Source organism: Sinocyclocheilus anshuiensis, unplaced genomic scaffold (assembly GCF_001515605.1).
Source record: "Sinocyclocheilus anshuiensis isolate Anshui unplaced genomic scaffold, SAMN03320099.WGS_v1.1 scaffold205, whole genome shotgun sequence".
Taxonomy (NCBI): domain Eukaryota; kingdom Metazoa; phylum Chordata; class Actinopteri; order Cypriniformes; family Cyprinidae; genus Sinocyclocheilus; species Sinocyclocheilus anshuiensis.
In genome coordinates, this window is record NW_015536497.1 from 836,101 (window position 1) to 858,188 (window position 22,088).

At 38.5% G+C, this 22,088-nt stretch overlaps 1 protein-coding gene across 3 annotated transcripts in view; it reads left to right on the forward strand.

Annotated features, from left to right (window-relative positions):
- The first annotated feature begins 65 nt into the window (after positions 1 to 65).
- Positions 66 to 22,088, forward strand: part of LOC107687537 (transforming acidic coiled-coil-containing protein 1-like) — a 26,505-nt gene continuing 4,482 nt past the window's right edge. The window contains exons 1-4 of one of the 3 annotated variants that reach the window (XM_016484929.1): positions 66 to 448; positions 15,220 to 15,323; positions 18,984 to 19,989; positions 21,814 to 21,874. In XM_016484929.1, coding sequence (XP_016340415.1) covers positions 15,260 to 15,323; positions 18,984 to 19,989; positions 21,814 to 21,874 — 1,131 coding nt within the window. In that variant the 5' untranslated portion in view covers positions 66 to 448; positions 15,220 to 15,259. Of the gene's footprint in view, positions 449 to 6,065; positions 6,293 to 11,767; positions 12,776 to 15,219; positions 15,324 to 18,983; positions 19,990 to 21,813; positions 21,875 to 22,088 lie in introns of those variants that run through there. The other 2 variants (XM_016484923.1, XM_016484915.1) reach the window with 2 other exon arrangements.

Sequence of the window (22,088 nt, forward strand, 5' to 3'; positions counted from 1 at the left end):
TTATGTATTTATAATGTTTGGATATTTGTGATGTTTTTTTTTATTATTATTATGTTATTCAACTCCTAACCCTAAATTATTTTTTGTGATGCCCGTATCTAAATTTAAGTTGTTAGACATTCTTCAGATACTAACACTGTGTCTTTAAGGCAGAATTCAGATCATAGCCACCTGGAAGTTCGTTCATTTCCCATTTATCCGTCTGGAGTAGTGCGCCACAAATTACAAAACATCCCCTTTCCATACAGAGTCATGAACTGCCCTCCCTTCCTCCGCCAGGAATTCCACACAGCCAATGAACACAACAGCAGTCCTGCCGTCAGGATTTACGAGACTTTCAGTCCGTCTCTTTAAATGTAGACGTTCAAAGGATATTCAAACTATTTATTAAGACTTGAAAAAAAGATTGCATGAAGATGCCCAGCCTTTGAAAAAACATAACAAAAAGGTGAGGAATCGCTCTTATCCCCCAAGAATTTTACAGAAATGTTTCCCTTTTTTTTTTCTTATCTGCTTGTTGGGGATTAAAACTCTCTCCGAACATGAAGCCGGTGATGTTATGATTCATACTCGCGCTGCTCACAAGTCAGAATAGTTCGCCTGTCAGAAGTTTCAAATTTGCTCTCAGTTGAACAAACATTTAACAGTTTCTTAATAATAGTCCGTTAAATCAAATTAAATGTTTAAATTAATTTTAAAACGTTAATCTTAGAATGTTCGGTTTTCAACATTCGAGCGCCTCGTTCTTTTGAGTAGAATCTTTACAATGAGTCCGTTGGTTGAACCGGTTAACAAAGCGATTTCTTTACGAATCGAACCGAACTGTTCTCGAGTCAACAACTCTTTTTCTGAACTGTCAAACTTGGTTTCTGTCAGATTATGTTAAATTATGTCCGATTCATAAATAAGCCAGTGATAGTCAAGAACATTTGAAGCGAATTACGTGTAAGAACCGGTGAATAGTTTAATGAAAACTGTTCTAAAGAAAACATAAAACTTTAACATAACCGGATGAAGAACATCTATAAACGCTCATTTTGCGCTGTTTTAAAGTGATAGTTCACCCAAAAGAATTAAGTTATATCATCAATATTTACAATATTTACAATTTACTCACCTTTCTGTTGTTCCAACCCCGTATGACTGACTTTCATCAGTGGGACACAAACGGAGAAATTTAGCAGAATGTTAGGGACATTAAAGTTCTCAGTCACTATTCACTTTCACTACAGAAAAATATGGAATAAAAATTAATATGATGGAGACATATTCTTGTTTTCCACGTATTCTCGTCCCAAGTCTAACAAAAAGCCATTAAGGTTTGGAACAACATTATGGCAAATAAATAATGTTTCTCATATAGCCTATCCGCTGTAGCTGAAAATTTGACTTCAGAATGCTTTACTACTTCCATGGGAACATATTTGTGTTCTTAACCTACCCATGTCTTTTAGGCTTAACTCAAATCACCCTTGTTGAATCTAGTCCAAACTTGGTCATAATGTTGTGTCCCAAAAAGGGCGCTGTTGTTGGTCCCCTCACCAAAAAGTAAAAAGCTAGTTAGTGGGACTTAAACAAATCAGTGCACTAATTTTACAATCCTGCTGTAGTTGAAATCCTGCGTTCCTTTCATAGTCACATGGTTTACCAGTCCATGGAAAAGTCTGGGAAATGTAAATGCCCGCATCATCTTTGATCATCAGGGATGGAAACTATGCTGAAGGAAACGAAGAGCTGAACGGACTCATTACATGATCGGTCACATGTGTTAACCACTTGAAGAAAAAAAGACATCTGCATTGAAGTCAGTGTGCGTCTGCTTTATCCACCGACGCAAAGGTTGGACTCATACAAAGAAAGTCATACAAGTCCCCAAACTGCCCACATTCAGAAAGCTTCATTCAGAGACCCTCCCATTTGTAAAGACTCACTGTTGGCTGCTTCTTATAAGATGTTTTTCACAGTGCTGGGATGAAATGGATTGAATCAAGAAAGCAAGATGTGGAAATCCATATTTAACAAAAAATATAAAATAATAAATGCCTTGATTATGGTTCTGTCATAAAAAAAATTAATCTGTTCATTTGAACGAATTTGGAGAAATGTAGCATTATATCACTCGCTCATCAATGGATCTTCTGCAGTGAATAGGTGCCATCAGAATGGGAGTCCAAACAGCTGATAAAAATATCACAATAATCACACAATTATGGATTTGGTTTTTACAAACACACAGCTTTTCACTTTGCAAGACTTTAATTAATGGACTGTAGTCTGGTGCATTGCATGTGGATTATTGTGATGTTTTTTATCAGTTGTTTGGACTCTCATTCTGATGGCACCCATTCAGTGCAGAGGATCCATTGGTGAGCAAGTGATGTAATGCTAAATTTCTTCAAATCTGTTGCAATGAAGAAACAAACTCTTCTTGGATGGCCTGAGGGTGAGAATTTTCTGCAAATTTTCTTTTTTGGTTGAACTATTCCTGTAAGTGACCATCTGGCTCAAAAGACCTTTGCATGTGGATTGCTTCATATTGGCTTGGTTTTCTCTTTTTTTCTGGTATTTCCAAGTTACTTGAGGCTGAAGGGTGAGGTCACACCTAAAAACACTCATTGCTTGGAAATGTGGAGTCTTGTGCCCATCAGTTGAGTTACAGTGCTAGAGAGATTCTTCTGAATCTGAAGTGAAGCGTTATCTTTCATCTTCATATACTTGGATCTCGACCCCTACAGTGTGCAGTGGACTATGTAATCATCCCTTGTGGTAGGAGGATGTGGAAAGATGTTGAGTCAACAAAGGGAAGTTTCCCAGTCTGAGATTGCTCATGGTTCTGTGCCTCCGAAAAGAGTGTAGATACATCTGAGACCTGTCTGAATAGAATTTGTCATGTTCCTGAACTCTAGTTCTGCTTGTTGCATGGCATCCACGTAAACACACATTAGCACATGCCATATTTGCATTATTTTCAGCTTGATAAGGTTTGTTTGATTCTTATTTTCAGAAGAACTTTATTCAGCTGTTGTCATTGGTTTTTTTACCCAAGTATGTTCCATGTGTACCAGCCAATTGTGCTTCAAAGGACTCTCTACAATGAGCTTCTCTTGGCGAGTTTTCTGGTTTCATATGCTCAACTCTTCCCAACTCTTCATATGCTCACCCACACCACAAGAGGGCAGACTTTATCAGATTTAGTCATCACCCCTTTGCTATAAACTTTCACAGGCAATACTTTATATGCACACCTTAATTCAGACAGATTTAATTAATTAATTTAATTTAATTAATTTATGCATTTAGCAGACACTTTTATCCAAAGCGACTTACAGTGCATTCAGGCTATACATTTTTTTACCAGTATGTGTGTTCCCTGGAAATTGAACCCACAACCTTTTTGAGATTTGGTATTTATTATTCAATGTCAAAGTAATTATGGCATGAGAGCAAATCAAGATCCAAAAAATATTTTGGTATTAAAATTAATTTAAATTTAAAGGTGCAATATGTAAGATTTTTTAATTAAAATATCCAAAAACCACTAGCACAGTGTTATATATTTTGCTGACTTGTGTACTTACATTATCCTAAATGTTTCGAAAAATGTTTAAATCCATAGAAATAAGCAATTTTAACTAGTGACACGGACCGTGTCTATAGTGTCATTGTATCGCCTGTGTTAATATTAAATCAGACATTTCTTATAAAAGTTCTTCCAAGACCAAATTATTGGGTTGTGCTAAATTTTATTGTATTTTTAAAGTATTTTTGTAGAAAACATGGAAACACCAAAGACGCAAAGACAGGTGACGATCGCACAGAGTAGCATTATAACAGAAATTTCAAACGTATCTAGTACGATAAAACAGCGCTGCTTGACCCCACATACGCACGACTGGAAGGAGCGGAAGCGCTAAAGTGTAGCATAATAAAAGCTCCGCTCATTTCGAGCCGTGTGTCACTCTCGTCTTTCATTAGCAATTGCTTCAGCGGCCTCGTTTCGCTTCGATGGCTTTACGCCTCACTCTGCTTCATACTATGATGTTATTAAATCTTTAATACATTAGCTCATCCATGAACATGATTTCTGCCCGAGTCCCGTCAGATTGCATCGGCTGTGGGGATGAAGACGAAAACTCCCATGATTCCACACTCAGTCACGCCGTCATCAAACTACGCCTTTGTTTCTTTTGAATACGTGCCCTCTAGCGGTGAAAACTTACACATTGTACCTTTAATTCTTTTTCATGACTTGTCAACAAATATTCACTTTTTTAATTACAAAATTCATCTTGTAAGTTCTTCCTTATTTAATTGATGATAATATCCCAATATTGATCTATAAATGTTATAAAGCCTGTAACGGTAGCTACAGTGCAACATTGTATAAGTGCACTGGCCAAAAAAAAAAGGTTTATTTATTATTTGGTGATGTGACATCTCAAAGTGAAACAATTCATCACAGAGCTGACAATATTTACAGTGTACAATACCATGTTTATTAGAAAGCAAGACTGAGAAACAAGCTAGAGCAGAGGTGAAATGCAAAGAGGAAAATGTTGTATGTGTGTGTGGAGTTGTTAAAGGGATAGTTCACCTTCAGTTGCTGGTCCCCATTGACTTGCATAGTGTTTTTTTCTCCATACTATGGAAGTCAATGGGGACCATCAACAGAAGGTGAACTATCCCTTTAAATGGTTGTGGATAATGTGTGTCTTCAGCTACTTTTTGATTACTGAGACATTCTGTTGCTTTGACAAACCAGCCAACCAAATGTGTCCCAGAGCAACATCAGTTCAGAAATGTTCAGTGTTCAGTGGTAGCGCTCAGCGGCAATGTGAGATCTGCAAATTTAGCTAGAAATGTGTCAGGTATGTGAGGGGAACCTTCAGCTGAACCTTTTGCCTGGAGCGTTTACTCTAAATCAAAAGTTGTTTTGTGTACTGTAACGAATTTTTACTTGTAGGTATAGAAAGTGTTATTTAACACTATGTTTGTTCACTTGTATCCTTATTCACTTTAATTCAATAGAAATATGCTAATGTTCCATTAAGCTTCTGAAATATCACTGTTGCTTTTGGTGTGAAGATCATAGACCTTGCATGAAGGAAACTGATAGTTATTTTAACTAAATTATTTTTTATGATTATCTGTCCAGATCTTAAAGAAATGTTGACTTGTCAAAATCAGTCAACATTTACTCACCCTCATGTATTTTGAAACTTATATAACATACTTTTTCTTTATAACGCAAAAAGACATGTTAGGCAGAATCTCCAAGCTGCCGTTTTCCAAAGAATGAAAAAATGATTTTCAGTGAATTACACCTTAAATTTTAGAATTTTTCTCACACAAAGCTATCAAATGGCTTTAAAATCTATTACACAAGTCATATAGACTATTATTATGATTCTTTTATTGTGCTTTTTTGGGGCATGACAGCCCTAGTCCCCATCCACTTCTATTGTGTGTAAAGAAGCAGCATGAGTATTCTTCAAAATATCTTATTTTATGTTCCGTATCAGAAAGAAAGTCAAAAAGGTTTGTAGTGACACAAGGGCGCTAACAATTAATTAGATTAAATGAAATAACAAGCCTATCACCCCGAGTATTGCTGTTCTTACTGCACTCAATCTTTCCAGCTACAAGCCTTTTTTAGAACATAATATCACCGTTTTTACCATGATATGGTCTAAAAAAGATCAGCTAATCAGATTTGACCCACATATGAGATTGAACCTGAATTAGTTTGTCTCAAGAGATCACAGCAACATTTTCTAGTTTGTCTGTAAGAATTGTTATAAGTGCTGAACTTTGTCAACATCATGTCAGTCCTTGTTCAGAAAAACATGATCACCTAGATCACCAATGCAGGTCCATTCAGAACACGATGAGATAAACCTGTCGGGATGGATGCCTGATGTGTATCCCTCCCTACCAGCGTTCCATGGAATGTCCCACGTCTAACTGACAGCTTGTGTGTGTGTGTGTTTTGAGGTCATGTGCTACTGTAGCTACTGTAGGAGTGTGTGTGTGTGTGCTGAGGTAGGAGGGGCGTGCAGTGTAGAAACAAGCAGTGTTTCAGCATTTCTGACACACTTTGCACCGTCACTGCTGAAGCACTGAGCTGTATGACTCTAACTGTGGGACAGGAGCCAGAATGAGCCAGCTACACCTGCTAGGACCATCTTGAAAATATACTTGAAGTTAGTTGTACACAGGCCGACATCATGGGGGGATCCCAAAGCAAGAAGGGCAATGGGATAAACTCCATAAAACAGAAGAGCATTAGCATGTAAGTTTGACATGTATTTCATATTTTAACTTCATATGATACATGTCATGCTATTTTTATATGTTGTATGTACTTAAAGAGGGTATGACATCTATTATTATGCATAATCATGTAAATGTGCAGTAAAACTCATTATACAAATTATTTCAGTGCTACTGTGTCATATGCGTTGTGTTTGCTAACACTTCCCAGTGTATGGTGTGACAGCAAATGTGTGGCCGTCATGCTGGTGAAGTTTCTCATGGATTCAAATGAATTCTGGGAACTGAAAGGGTCAAAACGTGTATTTTCTTTGGTGGTTTTGCATAAAACTGCTTCAGGCTTCAAACACAGACTTTTTAGAAATGTTTAAATTAATTCTTTATGTAATGCAATGCTTTGCTAAAAGCAAACCCCAGCTCTTGTGTAAATAACCCCACGCCTTTTAGGTACACTGACAAGTTTCAGGCTTTTTTGCAGTCTAGCCTATTTGAACATCTTTTATTTAGCGAGGCGTTACTGTAAGTGCGATAATATTGGCATGACGACTGTATTGGAGTGTTCTTGGAAAGTATCTTTAGTGGTATCGTGCTCACAGAATTTGTTTATATCTTAAAAAGAGCATCCATAAACCTTATGACTGATTGCATCACCATTTGTAGTGGGTTGTAAAGGTGTACAAATGACACGTCAGCTAGACTTGAGGGTTAGATTAGGTCCTTAACTCATACTTAATGCCATTTTCCGTCCTTTGGTGAGCTCGATTTGACATGTGACATCATTTCTGTAGCTTATTTTCATATTCAAATGTACTGATGTTTCATAACCTCTTCAAGTTCAGGTTGTAGTGCACTAAACTGCACTAGCGTTTATGGGAAATTCTCCTTATGTGACCCCTAGTTCACTGAGTTTGTGTTTAATAAATTGCATTTAAATTAGAAAATCTGACACATGACGCATCTGATTAGGTCCAGTTTGCGAGAAATTTTATGGCAGATCATGAAAGTTTTTTACTTGTCAGGTTTTCATTCTGTGCAGGGCTTGTTGTACAAACAGACCCTAAAAATAGCTCTTCCATGCTGGTAGCACTTCTTAGAAGGACACTTTAATCAATGTTTCCATTTTCCCAGAGTGCAGGTCTAAAATGTCGTTGTTTATAACTGGGTCATTTTGAAGTTAGTAATATTAAAGTTTAAGTTTTAGAATAACAGAATTGTCTGTTCAAACAAACATTCCTTTCTTTTTAAATGTATTGTAAATAAGGAGGTCGTCTGATGAATGTTTGTTTCTGTTTGGAGAGGGTCGAGGGGTGGAGGAATTGCTTGGGGTTTTGGGTCAGAGGGTCAGCGTTGAAATGATATTCTGCATTCATACATGTGATTAAGGCCGTTCATGAGGGTATAATATATATATATATATAATATATATATATAAAATATAAAATGTTTGACTAATAGGGGTGGTTCGCTAAATTTATATACCAAAAAGTGCAGCATTCCACTGTATTGCATAGATAGGTATAACATATAACTGAATAAGCCAAATACAAGTCTTCATGATCGATCACACACACACACACACACACACACACACACACAGTCTGGTTCACTGAGAAACAACACTTAATTTACTTTATTTTTTACACTATTTCTACAAATGTCAACATCCCTAAAAGAAGGTTTTGGTGAGTACTGACAGGTTTAGCTCACTTTTGGGTGCAAATTTGTAGGTACAGACACACACACACACTTTTGGAAATGGTATCATGAAGCCATGATACCATGGTATTCTTTAAAATAATTTTCCACTGGAGGAAACAGCTGTGTGGTGTGATGAGGGGTGAACGCAACGAAAACTTAGGCTACAGTAGGCTATAGCCCCCCTAAAAATGGCCTAGCGACACCCATGTTGTGCTGAGTTTCTATATTGTGATGTATAAAATCTACCAATACACTACCGTTCAAAAATTTGGGGTTAGTAAGATTTTCAAATGTTTTTAAGAAGTCTCTTATGCTCACCAATGTTGCGTTTATTTGTTTAAAAATACAGTAAAAACCGTAATCTTGTGAAATATTATTAAAATGTTAAATAACAGTTTTCTGGTTGAATATATTTTAAATTGTAATTCATTTCTGTGATGTAAAGCTGAATTTTCAGGAGTCATTACTCCAGTCTTCAGTGTCACATGATCCTTTAAAAATCATTCAAATATGCTGATTTGCTGCTCAGGAGAAAACAGTTGCGCTGCTTTATATTTAGTGATACCATGATACATTTTTTTTTAGGATAGATTTGCTATTATAATATATAAAAGCATGGCCCTTAAATAAAAATCTGCTTGCATATACCTCCATTTAACCAGCAGATGTGGCCAGTGTGCTGTGTTTTCAGCAGTTCAAAGTATTTTCAGAAGTTACTGGTTCAAAACTTTTTGGTTATACATACAATGACCTAATTTCGGATTTATTGAAGCTTGACGTTGATATAATTGATATATGATTGAAGATTGAAGTTGGTATAGTTCCCCTTTAACTCACTCATTGTAGTTTTACACTCATTGTAGTATTATAAGTAGTTCAGTTTTTCACCACAAGGTGGCTCTGTGACTTTAGACTAACACCTCATGAGGGAAGAGGTTGGTTTTAACTGCTATGCAGTGTTTACAGGATTATAATTATTTTATCTAGAGCAAACTCACACCAAAATTCTACACAAATCAGAGTATATTAAAATTTCAGAACTTTGTCATATTTTTCAACTTCGCATCTTCCCTGATTAATATCACCCAAAAGTTTGGCTAAATAATTAAAAATAATTCAAATTGTTTAAAAAACAAATTATTGCTAATGTTCCTCTTATGTTTGCTTATATCATAGCAAACTGATAATGTTTGATTGCAATCTAACCAAAATATCACGTTAATCTCCTGTATTAAACCATTTGATTGCAATCTAACCAAAATCTCATGTTAAGCTCCTGTATTAAACCAGGAATAAACATTGAACTGTCTGTTTCTGGACTCATGTTGAGATACACCCTTACTCTAAAGGGAGTGGTTTTTCTCGTGTGAGTTGTTTTTGGACAGCTGTTCTCCCTGTCTATTGACTCCAGTAAAAATAACAATGATTACTGCTCGGCTACAAATAGACTGGATCTCTATATGGCTTTATATAGATTAAGTTACACAAAGCCTATCAGCATTGGAGAGGTGACTATTTATTGGCCATCATGTTCCAGTCTTTTCTGGAAATGTAAAGTGCTTGTTTAGCTGATTGAGCTATTTTTGGCTCCCGTTAGTAAACAATGGAATGCAGCCGTGTGAAGATGTGTTGTTCTGGAGGAATAAGCTCCGTTCTGACACAAATGACCATAATACATCAGTGAAGATTTGTTATGTAAGAAGGCTCTGCTCCCTTATCCGTGTGCTTTTGCCTCAGTCTAGTTCTGGCGGCCTGTTATCACATCTCCCTTTTACAGATCTAATAGTTCCTTAAAGGCTAAATAACTAGGCAGGAATTGTTTCTTAAAGGCATCCTTCCATATATGATGCTTATTTCAAATGTTCTCGAAACATATTTCAAATCCTGCTGTTGAATAATTTTGTGATGATGCAAAAAACGAAAACTAAGAGTATGTAGACTTAGCTAATGCAATGAAGTCTCCCTAGTAGCAGATGTCACCATTCACACTCAACCAAGATTGGATGCTGAGAGCTTATGAGATATCGTGCTGAGCCTGGCACTGAACACAGGAATATGATGCTCTGAAGGTTATCATAGAGTGTCATTGTTATGATGTGGTAAGCTGGCCTGACATCACAAGTTCATAGTGGCCCGAACAAAAAATAGCAAGTGTTGGTTAGTCAGATTCCCCTTAAATTTTTTGAACTAATCACATTGTTTAGAAGAAAGTCTTTTTGGGTCGCTTCTGATTTTCGTAAGAAAGGTAGTCTAACAAAGCAACACTGTAAAGGATTAGAATCCCATATGTTGGAATCTTGGTTCAGTTCCTTTCAAGTATGTTATAAAGATTTCAAAATGCTACTTTTGTGTTTGATGAAAGTGGCTTTCAAAAAGCAGAGCTTCTCTAGACAAACAAATGTATAACTCACTATCACAGGCTGTTGGGTGGATCTAAACACAGAGCTTCAACGGCTTCAATCTGTTCAATTCTCCAAATGTGGAATCTGTAATTAGAAGCACAGATGCACACTCCCTAAAGACTTTTCCCTTGAACCAAAATTATCCGAGAAACCATCATATTTAGGTCTGTTTGGGTTGCTTAGTGTCTTGTTAACGTGAAATGTTCTGAGATGTGTGCCCAGTCATTGTTTTGGGGAAAGAGAGCAACGTTTCTTTTGAGAAGCACTTTCTTCAGTGGCCTGTTTTGTCTTTTATGTTGTGTGTTTACTTTTATTCTGGCTTCTGTGGTGTCTCCTGCCAAGTTTTCCACGTGTGTTTGAAATGTGAGACCTCCTTGTGCAGTCCTCCTCAACTTGCATAATGGAATCTTAGCCTCATATCCTGAGCATGTGGTATTAAAACCTCACAAAACGCTCCATAATGTATATGGGTGGTCTTTTATAAGGAAAAGTCTCCACCAATGGAAGAAAAAAAAACCTCTTCTTTTGCTTTCTTTATCCAGTCTCTTCACCAAAACATCATGCACTCATTTACATACGAATGTAAGTAACATGGCTCTAAGAAACCCAAGCCTTGAAAGGAGTTGTGGCCATTTCACAATTAGCATAGCAAGCAGTCTGGTAATATCATACAGGCTTTTTAATTTAACTGTGTCTCACAGAATGAATTCTGCCTGAAATATCTGCAGACCTCTGATGTGGAATGACCCATCATCTACATGGAGATCAGTTATACAAGTTACCCCGAGGCTTTAAGGGAAATCTGCTTTTCATGGTCTAATAGAGGTTTCATAAAGATTTGAGTTCAGTATCTGCACTCACACTAACACTGCTCAAGACATTTTGTCAAAGCTCAATCATGTTACGGCCTTGAGAACTGTTGCTCTGGTTGTGTGGGTAGACTTTGTGATGGCAATGACCAGCAACAAGGCCTCACTGGGGTTGTATTTTTAGACTGTTGACAGTGATCAAAGGATGTGGATGTGGTTGTGGTGCAGAATGGAGATACTTGGTGCAGTATCCATCAACTAAATACTTAAGCACTGTATTATCCTGATTAAGATTATGCGATGTACACACAGAGAGTACTTAGGTCGTGTAATAAGCCTTTATTTGTGTTTTATTTTTCAAGGCAAGCTCATGACTTGTATAGATACTGTAGAGCAGGGGTGCCCAAACTCGGTCCTGGACAGCCGGTGTCCTGCAGAGTTTAGCTCAACACCAATTAAACACACCTGAACCAGCTAATCAAGCTCTTATAGGCATCCTAGAAACACCAATTAAACACACCTGAACCAGCTAATCAAGCTCTTATAGGCATCCTAGAAACTTACCAGCAGGTGTGTTGAGGCAAGTTAGAGCTAAACTCTGTAGGACACTGGCCCTCCAGGACTGAGTTTGGGCACCCCTGCTGTAGAGGCCTTGTGGTCTATTTCCCATTGGAAAAGGCTGTTGGTTTGAGTACATATTAGTCATGGGAACGCTGACTTCCCCAGGGATCTGCTGAGGCATTCCAAACAGGTAGCAATATGAAAGGACAAGTGAAAGAACAGGTTTTCCTGGTTGTGAGCTGGAGCTCAAGGCTACAGATGGTTAATGGAAAAAATACAGAGGAGGAGCTCAGCCCTGCATTCCACAGTCTCCGTACTGAAACCACGGAGCCCCCCTCTCCCTTCTCTTCAGTTCCCTTCTTCTGCTTTTCATGAGAGAGGCAGTTCTGCTTGGGAAGGAAGCTACCATTCCTACACCACGGGGGCTGCCGAATCAGCTAGCCCAGCGATGCAGGCATTCTCTATCCTCCTCCCCCATTAGTTTTTTTCTCAATAGTCTGATCCCATAAAGGAGGGGTGGATGGGGGAGTTAACTGGCAGCCAGCTGATCTTTGCTGTGGTATTCTGCGAGGGGAAAGGAGACTGCAAACTCTTTTTTTACTCGGCTGCACCGAGAGAGGAAGCCGCAAGAGAGCTCAACATCAACAGTCGCGTGAGAGGAAGGAAGCAGCGAGGCTTTTGAGATGAAAACATGAAGCTCGGCTTCAAGACCACGCAAAGCATTGCCTGCCACTGAGAAAAAAACATCTGCAAGACAGGAGGAGAGAAATAGAAGCAAGGGGAGACTGACTCACTTGTTTGGATTCGCCCACAAGGTGTTCCTGTAGACGTTTGGTGTGTCACCAGCAAGAGGTCAAAGATGTCTTGGCTGTCACCAGTGCAGTGGGCCAAATGGACCTGGTCAGCCGTTAGAGGAGGAGGGGAGGAAGAAGCTGAGATTGATTTGGGGATGGACGACGAAGCCCTCACGGATGACGCACGAGAGGCTATGCAAGGAGATCAAGAGGATGACGAAAGGTCTCATGGCTGCAGGCAAGTCTAGAACCTTGTCAACTCCATAGCGTGAGCAAGGAAATGAGGATGTGTTTTACAGGGGGATATGAAGTTGGGGTTTCTGGTTGCTTTTGAGAAAGGAAGTGTGGGATATGTTATTTATAATGCTTGTTAGTTATTTTCTTAAATAAGTCTTAAGTCCTTGCCTTGAAAACAGGTCCGAGATCAAGCAGTAGAGGCCAACCTTAAAAAAAAGCTACACCCAGAGCCACCTGTTTGAGTTGGATGATCTGAAAGGTTGTGCAGACAGCTATGGCTTAGCAGTCAGCCACATGGATCAAAGCAGTCAGAGATCAGAGACCCTGAACGTCTATCTTTTGGTGCTCTAGTCACGGTTGGGGAAGTGGCGTGTACACATGTTTGTTCATCTATATGTGTGTTCTTGGTGCGTTTGTGGGTGTTTTCAGCTTCACTGGGGGGGTTTCCTTAGGAAGTGTGCATGGCTCAGTGTCTAGCTGTTAGTCTAATGTGTCTCTGTGCTCCGATAAAGATCAGAATTTAAGTGCTCTCCTCTCCCAACCCCCCAATTGTGACACGGCTAATTTCCTTGCCCATAGATAACACTATCTTTCCCAGCACGGTTTTCTTTTGTTAAAAAGAAGACTCTTATTTGTCTATTACTCTGCTTCATCATTAGTTCATGCTATGACTAGCATTAATATTGCTATTGCTCATACTTGGGGCTGAAGATTAGAAGAAATCCATGTTCCTGACTATTAACCTTTGGTGTTTAACTTGTCCCACATCTTTGTGCATTTTTTTTTTTTTTTTTTTTTTTTTTTTTTGGGGAGAGATGTCAAGCATAACCCTAACATTGTTTTGATAGACTTGAATGTAAAAAAAAAAAAGTAGCTTCTCTATTTTTGTTTATATAATATTAGTTCATATGTATCATCTAGGCAAAAAGTTGTTTTGGTTTGTTTTCCCTAAGCCGTGTTCTTGACATCCTGTCCATGTGCTGTTGTTAAGCTGTCTGCTAACATTACTTTCCTTGAATCCTCTCTTTCCTAACACCTCGCAGCCTGAGAGACTGATGCAAATTAATCACTACACAGACCTGAACAATGGCCCAAAAGAGTGGCAGAATCATGAAAGTTGTGAATATATTTAGGAAAACACACAGTAAGCCACCCACACATTCTGTAGCGATCTACTCATTTCTATGAATCACTACACAGACCTGAACAATGGCCCAAAAGAGTGGCAGAATCATGAAAGTTGTGAATATATTTAGAAAAACACACAGTAAGCCACCCACACATTCTGTAGCGATCTACTCATTTCTATGGAGCTCAGTGTGAGTCAGTACAAGCAGCATGAGTTGTGCAGGCAGGGATTTTATGAAAAACACAGTGATGTAGTTGAGTGGTTTGTGTTGGGTTTGGGAACGCCCAGTTAGAAATAAATGGTTGTTAGAAGGGAACAGCAGAATAAAATTGATATGTTTGCAAAACTTTTTGTTCTAAACCTTTTAATAGCACTTCATAGCAGAAGTTCATCTATGTTCTTCTGTTGTCTGTTGTGTTTGTTTTCTGCACTAGTAATGATTACTTCCCTAACGGTATTATTGGACTGCAGGTGGCCTAGTGTAACGAGACTGGGCAGTTCTCCCAGACTTGGTGACCGATTTTTTTTTTCTCACTCACTCACTCACTCACTCTCACCCACTCACTAAATTAACTATTCTTCCCTTTCAGCTCAGGCTCATGACCATTATGCTTTCTTGTGAGTGTGAAAAGGATAGCTCTCCCAAAAATTAAAATGTCTACAAAAGTAGTGGTTGCCTTTTTTTCATTCAATGACATTGAATGGGTCCTAAGAAGTCATATGTAATAAGTTGACATTTAAATCATTATTCTCTTAATTTAAAAAGCACATGGGTCATCTGGTCTGCTTTTGTGACACTTTTATGTCCTTTCTGAAACTTGAAGGCCTAATTGCATAATGCTTCATTGGTTTTCCATGGAAGAAACAAGGTCATATGGGTTTGGAAAAACATGAGGATGAGGAAGCAAATTTCCAGGAGAATTTAAATTTTTGGGTGAACTATTCCTTTAATCTAGAATGCTCTTCAGTGTTACCTCACACAAACCATCAAAACAGACCTGATAAACCACATTATGCAGAAAGTATTGGTGTCACAGCTGGGATACATTGTTATTTAATGAGGACATGATGTGCTCAGTTCAGTTTCATTTCACCCGAGGGTAAACCTTTAAGCCACATGCGCAAAATGTTTTATTAAATATTGATGTCATTTGATGATCTGATGAGTTTGTATGTTTTATACTGATCACCCCTGATCCAAGATCAACATTATCCATCTGATTTAAATCAAGCTGTGCCAGGCAATGTCCTTTTGTCAACAGAGTGCAGATCGAAGATGTGTACTAATCGCAGAGTTTCTCTTCATTTTCCATCAGTTCGGACTCAGAGGGCCAATTTGAGACACCTGAAGCTGAGATGCCTGTCCATCAGCCATATAAAGAACCACCCGCACTGGATGAACCAATCACAGAGAGCACAGGTAAAAGAAGACCTCCTATACCACATGCTAACTGAGAGCCATCGATACAGACAGAAGATTTAGAGATGCCACAGAGCACCTGTCACTACATGTGCCTCTATTCCTCTCATGCAATGTGATGTTGCCATGGCAACAAGAAGAAAGTATGTCTCTATGTGGTTTTGTGTGTATATGTACTATATGTGTGAACTTTTAACTTGTAAGCAATACATTGAAGGGTTAGGGCATTTCTTGTCATTCCTTAGTAGTGTTGGAACATGGGCATAAATTATACTTTATCTAATAAATCAAAACAAAGAAAGTTCTCCCTTACGATCGAGTGCAAACATTACAAACATTTTTAGCATTGGTTTGACTGAATCATTAAAAAGGACTGTTTCAAAAGAATTTGTTTGCAAATTGGGCACCATTCATAAGACCTGACTGTCTTCTACAATAAAAGCTAGATTTTGACACACACGATTCATATTCCAATTCCTTATACAGAACAGTTTCTTTTACTTAAAAGCTTGCCTTGTTTTCTTAAAATTTTCCTCTCTGCCATCAGACACGTGTCCAAATTCAGGGGAGTGTACCATATCACTAACTCAAAACAGCTGCACTTCCCTAGACTTGTTTGAGGAATTTATCTGCCCATTAAAATCTCATAAACGCTCTAAAATTTGACTTGTCACTACCGTTGAGAGAATACATAAACACATGCATCTTTCTGTTGTTTTTCATCTAAAATCTTATTTTAGTCTCTGTGTGAGGCTCTGATGAAGTCTTCCAGTGGTTTCATAGGTGAGGATGAAGAAGTTTGTGTTTGCGCTGCAAAGATTCGACAGCATCGATGCATTTTGACCTCAGCCTTATTTTAAACAGTGCAGACAGTATTAGTTATGTTTTTGTAATTGAGTGGAGGAGGTTTTGAGGTTGGAAAATAGGGGTTTGGGTAAAGAGAGGCCCCTGACCCAGTATGGGAAAAGTGCACAGCTTGGAATTCAGGAGTTTGGAATTGAACAAAAGCGCCTGCTCCTCTCAGAGCACGTTTATCAATGGATAAGGTCAAAGGCTCACAGCAAAGAACATCATGTGATTTAATTCTTTGCTCTAAATGTCACAGACAGACTCTCTTCAACACACATTTGAACTCATTGAAACTGAGCTAGGCTTGCTACCACAATTTTTCTAGTTTATTCATTTTTATCTTGCTTCCCTTCCTAACAATAATCTCTGGAAGCTAGATTGTTATACCTCACAGGAATAAATCCTTTTTTGAAAAAAATGTAACTTTTTCATTGAGTTTTGTGAGAACGTTTTCCTCAGAAATACAGCATGCTTTAGGCTAATAGAGGCAGCTTTTCCAAGCCTACGTGTTGTGGTTTGGATTGCTTGAGCAGACAGGCAGTAAAAGTCTGGCTCCAGCAGAGCACAATCCAGTTTCCACCACAGACATCCTCATCCTCACAGCTGTACAGATATACGCCAGTGCTAGCCGTCTGGAACACACATTTTCACGGCTAGCAGTGCTTTAGCCAGAATTTGTGGTTATGTAAACACAAGTCTTATTGTGTCGTCTCCACCCCAGGCACTAAATCCTGCTGCACCTTCAGTTTAAAGTCAGATATGAACTCTTGCTGACATTAGTTTATTTTTGACGTCAGAGTAAACAATCATTATTTTACTGTACAATTGCCTGTTCTACTCTAGATCAAGCTCAGTCATGCAATCTCATTTTTATGGCTATTGTGTGCAGTATCTTTAAGACGGAACCGAGTAATATGTTGTGACAGCTTTATGCATTTGCCTGGGATGAGCATTCTTATTATTTTAGTTATGATTTATAATCAAAATCGCTCTGAAATGTCTCTCAACAGGATGGAGATGAAGCATTTGTGTTTTGAATATATTAGCTCATGCTGTCCATGCCAAGCCTTTTCTGTTTTGATGAAATAAACATTGTTGAGGCATCACACTCCCATCACGAAGAGAAAGCTCAAGTCACAGCCTCAAGCACTGGTTGCATAACCAATCGGATTTTGCCTGATGATTCTCCTTCATTGGTGTTGCTTGTTCAAATGGCAACCGTTGCTTTCATAGCCTGAATGTTTCTGGTTGTGGAACAGTAATTTCAGCAGTCTTTCATTTAACAGACACCTTTATCTGGAGTACAAACCTACAACATTTCAGTTACCTACACAATATGAATTTCATGGCCCTGAATTGACAGTTAGTAAATAAAACCCATATAGCTTTTTAAAAAAGGTCACAGAACTTATAAGGACATGGATATGTCAAAAGATTTATCCATTGCAGAAATTAGTTTATGATTGTTGAGGATGAGCCTTGACCTCTGGAAGTGATGACAAGAGCAGTCACACTTTAAAAGTGCTGATCAGAGTGTTCTTGCATACTCTAGGAGTAGGGCTGTCTGCCATCTCGTCAGTACCAGATGTGTACAAAAAGACACAAAGAGGAAGAGAAAGCTAGAACTTGGCAAAATCAGGAGGAAGACTGGGTGTGGGCATTGGAGAGGACTCATGGAAGGTCTGTGAGTGGTAGTCATTACAGTGCTGAAGGCTGCAGTTGTTTTAATTTCATACACATAAAGCTAGTTCCCTAAAATGATAGTTGGTAAAACTCAAGTTCCTCTTTTGTGCAGTATGCAATTGTGTTACAGTTAAGACATTACCAGCCTAAAAGTTGTATTTGTTTTTGTGATTTTCATGTTATGCACCTAGAATGGTGCTAAGAACTTTTTACAAGTCAGTCCCCTGAAGAAATCTGTGGTTAGGTGCCTTACTTAAGAGTAGAGTAGTTAAGACTCATGGCTTAGTCCTTGTGAGGATCAAACCAGCAACCTTCCGGTTACCACCCTAGAGCCTTAACCACTACAAATATCCCTCAAACAAACTCAAACTCATGTCGTGTTAGAGCACTAACTGAACTCACAAATTCAACTGTAAGAAACGGTCTCCTCATCACTGGACATGTTCTTTCTCGTATGTAAATATTTTGAACAGATAACAGCTAGTATTTTTCAAAGCTGCCTCAATCGGAGGTCAGTGTGAAGTCATACATCTCATTTATAAATAGACTGTCTCTTCCTGTCTCTTAGCAACAGGCTATTGCATCAAAACTCAGCGATGACTGTATGTCAATGGAAAGTGTATAATTTCACATGTAGATGTCGAGTGTATCATTCTAGAGCAGCTTGAATTGCTACAGTTGTTGAGGCAGTTTTTCTTCATATCATGGTAGAAAACGGGCAGTCTTCTTTCCAGTACATCCAAAATGTGTGTATTAGAACATCTAGTCCACATTTATGTTTGATTGTTGCTTGAAGTTTTGCTGTTTAAGTTTTTTATGCCTGTTGGAGACAGAGAAGAGAGAACTATTGTTTAGCTCTTTGCATCCTGAGTGAAGCATTTCCTGCCTTTTCTGTTGTAAGGAAGTCTGTTCTTCAAATGTCCTCCATAGGTTAACAATAGAGTATACTTTATGTGCTCTAAGAACATATGAAAGGAAAAGTACAGACACCCTGAAATGACAAAAATATTGTTAGATGTATATACTGCAATATTCAGTAACATATTATTGCATACATGTTTTTCAACAGGGTAATTCGATCAATTTTGTTGACCATGATAAAATAATTACCTCTTCTACTCTTGGCAGGTTTCCCAGAAATAAACCAGTTGACCTCCATCACAACCAAAACCCAGAATCTGACCCTGGACGAGAGCTTTTCTGAGGATGCACCTGCCCCGGTGGTGCGACAGAGCAGTGTGGACCCAAGCCCAACCCTGAAACTCTGGAACCAGTCTTCCTCTGTTGAAAGGGATGCGGACCAACCTGATCCTGCTGAAGCAGTTACAACAGATGACACCAACACCTGCAATGGTCACATTGAAGAGCCATCCTCCAAACCACAGACCAAGTTCCTCAAGCCTAGACCTCCTTCCCTCAAGGTGAAGGCCCCACTGAATGGTGTAGACCCTAATGAGGTGGATGACGATCCTCCGATACTTCCAATGGGGAGCTACAAATTTGACCCTAATCAGTTTGACGATACCATAAATCCATTCACAACTGAAGGGTCCATGTTGCAGAACTCTTCACCTGCCAATGCCAGTATTCCTAAAACAGAGTCGATGGACAAAATGCCTGCTCAGCCAGTAATGCTGGAGTTTGGACTTGATGATGCCGAAGCAAAGAGACCTCCACCCAAGAAGTCTGGAAAGAGGACAAGCAACAAGCTGACTACTTCAAAAAAACAGAGACCAAAAGCTGCAGAAACAGCAGCTCCACCACCGGAGACATCATCAGAACAAGACCAACCGCCATCAGAGAATGTGGATCCCTTGAGCGTTGATGATATTCCTATTCCTAAAAAATCCTACAACTTTGACCCAAGTCAGTGGGATGATCCCAATTTTAATCCTTTTGGTGGGAACAATAAACATAGTAACTCGCCAACACTTCCTAAAGCATCGTATAATTTTGACCCTGATAACTTTGATGACTCTATTGATCATTTTACGCCATCAAAGACCTTAGGTGGAAATGACACGATTAAACCAACGACTGAGAAGCTTACGGACAAACACAAACCAGACAGAACTGTGGAGCAGCGGAAGAAAGCAGGACAGTCTCCAAAGAAAAACAAAGACAGGATCATCACGTGAGTGGCAGATATGCTAGACAGACAGGCAAAACGTATGCTGTGTGTGGCATCTGTGGCTTATTGTTTTGCTTTTGCATCTGTAGCTAGCTATTGTGCATAAAATAAGCAAAAAGGAGCAATTTTCACCTACTAAACATTATCAACACATACGTCACACCTTTTGTGTTCTGTACTGTTGGTATGCTACCCTTTCTTTTCAACAACTCAGTTGTTGTCTAATCATGCATCTTTCATGTGGCACAATCGTTTTTCGTATGTAGTTTACAGTCGTAAAGCTTACAGTAGTCTTGTTTTCACTGTCCCAGTGTATACAGTTCATACTTTCCTCTAAACTATGGCATCCCCTCTACAAACGAACTCCTATTTGTTTGTGAAAGTCAGGACGCTTAAACGCACTCCTACTTGTTTTCTTCATGCTTCTATCTTGCCCTCTAATGTCTTACGGCACGTCCCCTCTCCACATCTCCTCCTCTCTGTGTGTGCTTCCTACCTCCCCTGTCCCTTCCTCTGTCATACTGTCCTCAGGACCACTTAGCAATTGCGGTTTCTCTGTTTTCTATTGTAAGTATCCTCTCCTGCCCTCCTTTCCTGTACTTTCACTGTTATCTCTTCTGTCCCATTGCATGTCATGAGCTCTGTTGAAGGCTGAGCTGCCCTCTGGCTCCAAATCATGTACAGAATCAGTCCTTCAAACTAGGGCAGAAGGTCTACTTATTTATTTTATTGTATTCTAATTGTCCGGAGGACAGAATTGATCTAGTCCATGGGCATTTTGTTAAGATTTTCACATCTGACCCTCTCATGGTGACCAATATACAGATGGTCTCTTTGCTAAAATGTTGTAAAGCGCACATCAAAGCACACATCAGTCTTTGGATTGTAAATATGTGCTCTGTTTTTATTGATCTAAACAGCTGTTTTTGTAGAATACAATGACTATTGCTATTTCTGAGTGGAGTTTTTCAATAGATGCCAATACCTAGAAAACAGACTGGCTAGCCAAGGTAACGCTGATATGTATAGCTTATATAGAATATAATACAATTTAAATGTTTTGAGGCCAATATGACAGTAGTCTTGCATTTGACACCTTCAGGAGTGGAGGCAGCATCTTGTGAAAAGCAAAAGTTTTTGGTTACCGATCCCATTGTATAACTACCATTTATAACTACCATATTTGCAGGAATATTTGTCACCCATTATGCAGCCTTAAAAAAAGTATGATAAATAATGGGTTAATCAAGATCTGTATAATGAGTGGTATTTGGTCATGTGATCTCAACATGGTGACAATCATGAAATGGGACCACCAGGTAGAAAGTAAAACAGCTTTTTACAGGGCACTGATATGACTGGGCACTGGAGTTTTTATCTGATGTTAGTGTACATAATTTTAAACATGTTTATCTATAAAACTTTGTTGGGACTGTTGGTAACACATAACACATGTTGGTATGCTACCCTTTCATTACTTATGAAATTCATTATTTCATTACTGTTGGTAATGAAAAACAAATATGTACACTTTTAATGAGACTAAGACAGACAGAAAATAAAGATGCTTAAATTAAAAAGTTCCCTTGAAAAAAATGGTTAAATAAATAAATAAAATGTTCATTATGCATTGACAAAATATTCTAAACAAGAACAAAATATAATCAAAAATGTTGTCCAATCAGCCAGATCGATATATATCTGTCTATCTGAAACTAACGGTATTACTGCTTTCAATACAATAGACTTTGAAGAGAGAAGTTCTTGCTAAAAGTTTCATTATTTCTTGATAGCATATACTGATTCTGTCAATATTCTTTTCTGCAGGAACTCATGTAAAGTAAAGAAGTATGAGAATCAGTCCTTAGTCCTGGATGTCTGCAATCAGGTATCATTTCAACACTGTCCAACAAATTGTATGCATCTTGTTCTGTGTGGGCATGTATTTGCATATCTTTTGCATGTATATGTACATGACTGCAAAAGCATAACATAATATGTATATAATGTATACAAAGCCTCTAAGATTTGCTGTAATGTCTTGGACTTGGTGGTTACTGCAGTGACTCAGCAAACATCCTCCTTCTTGTTCCCTCCCTCCC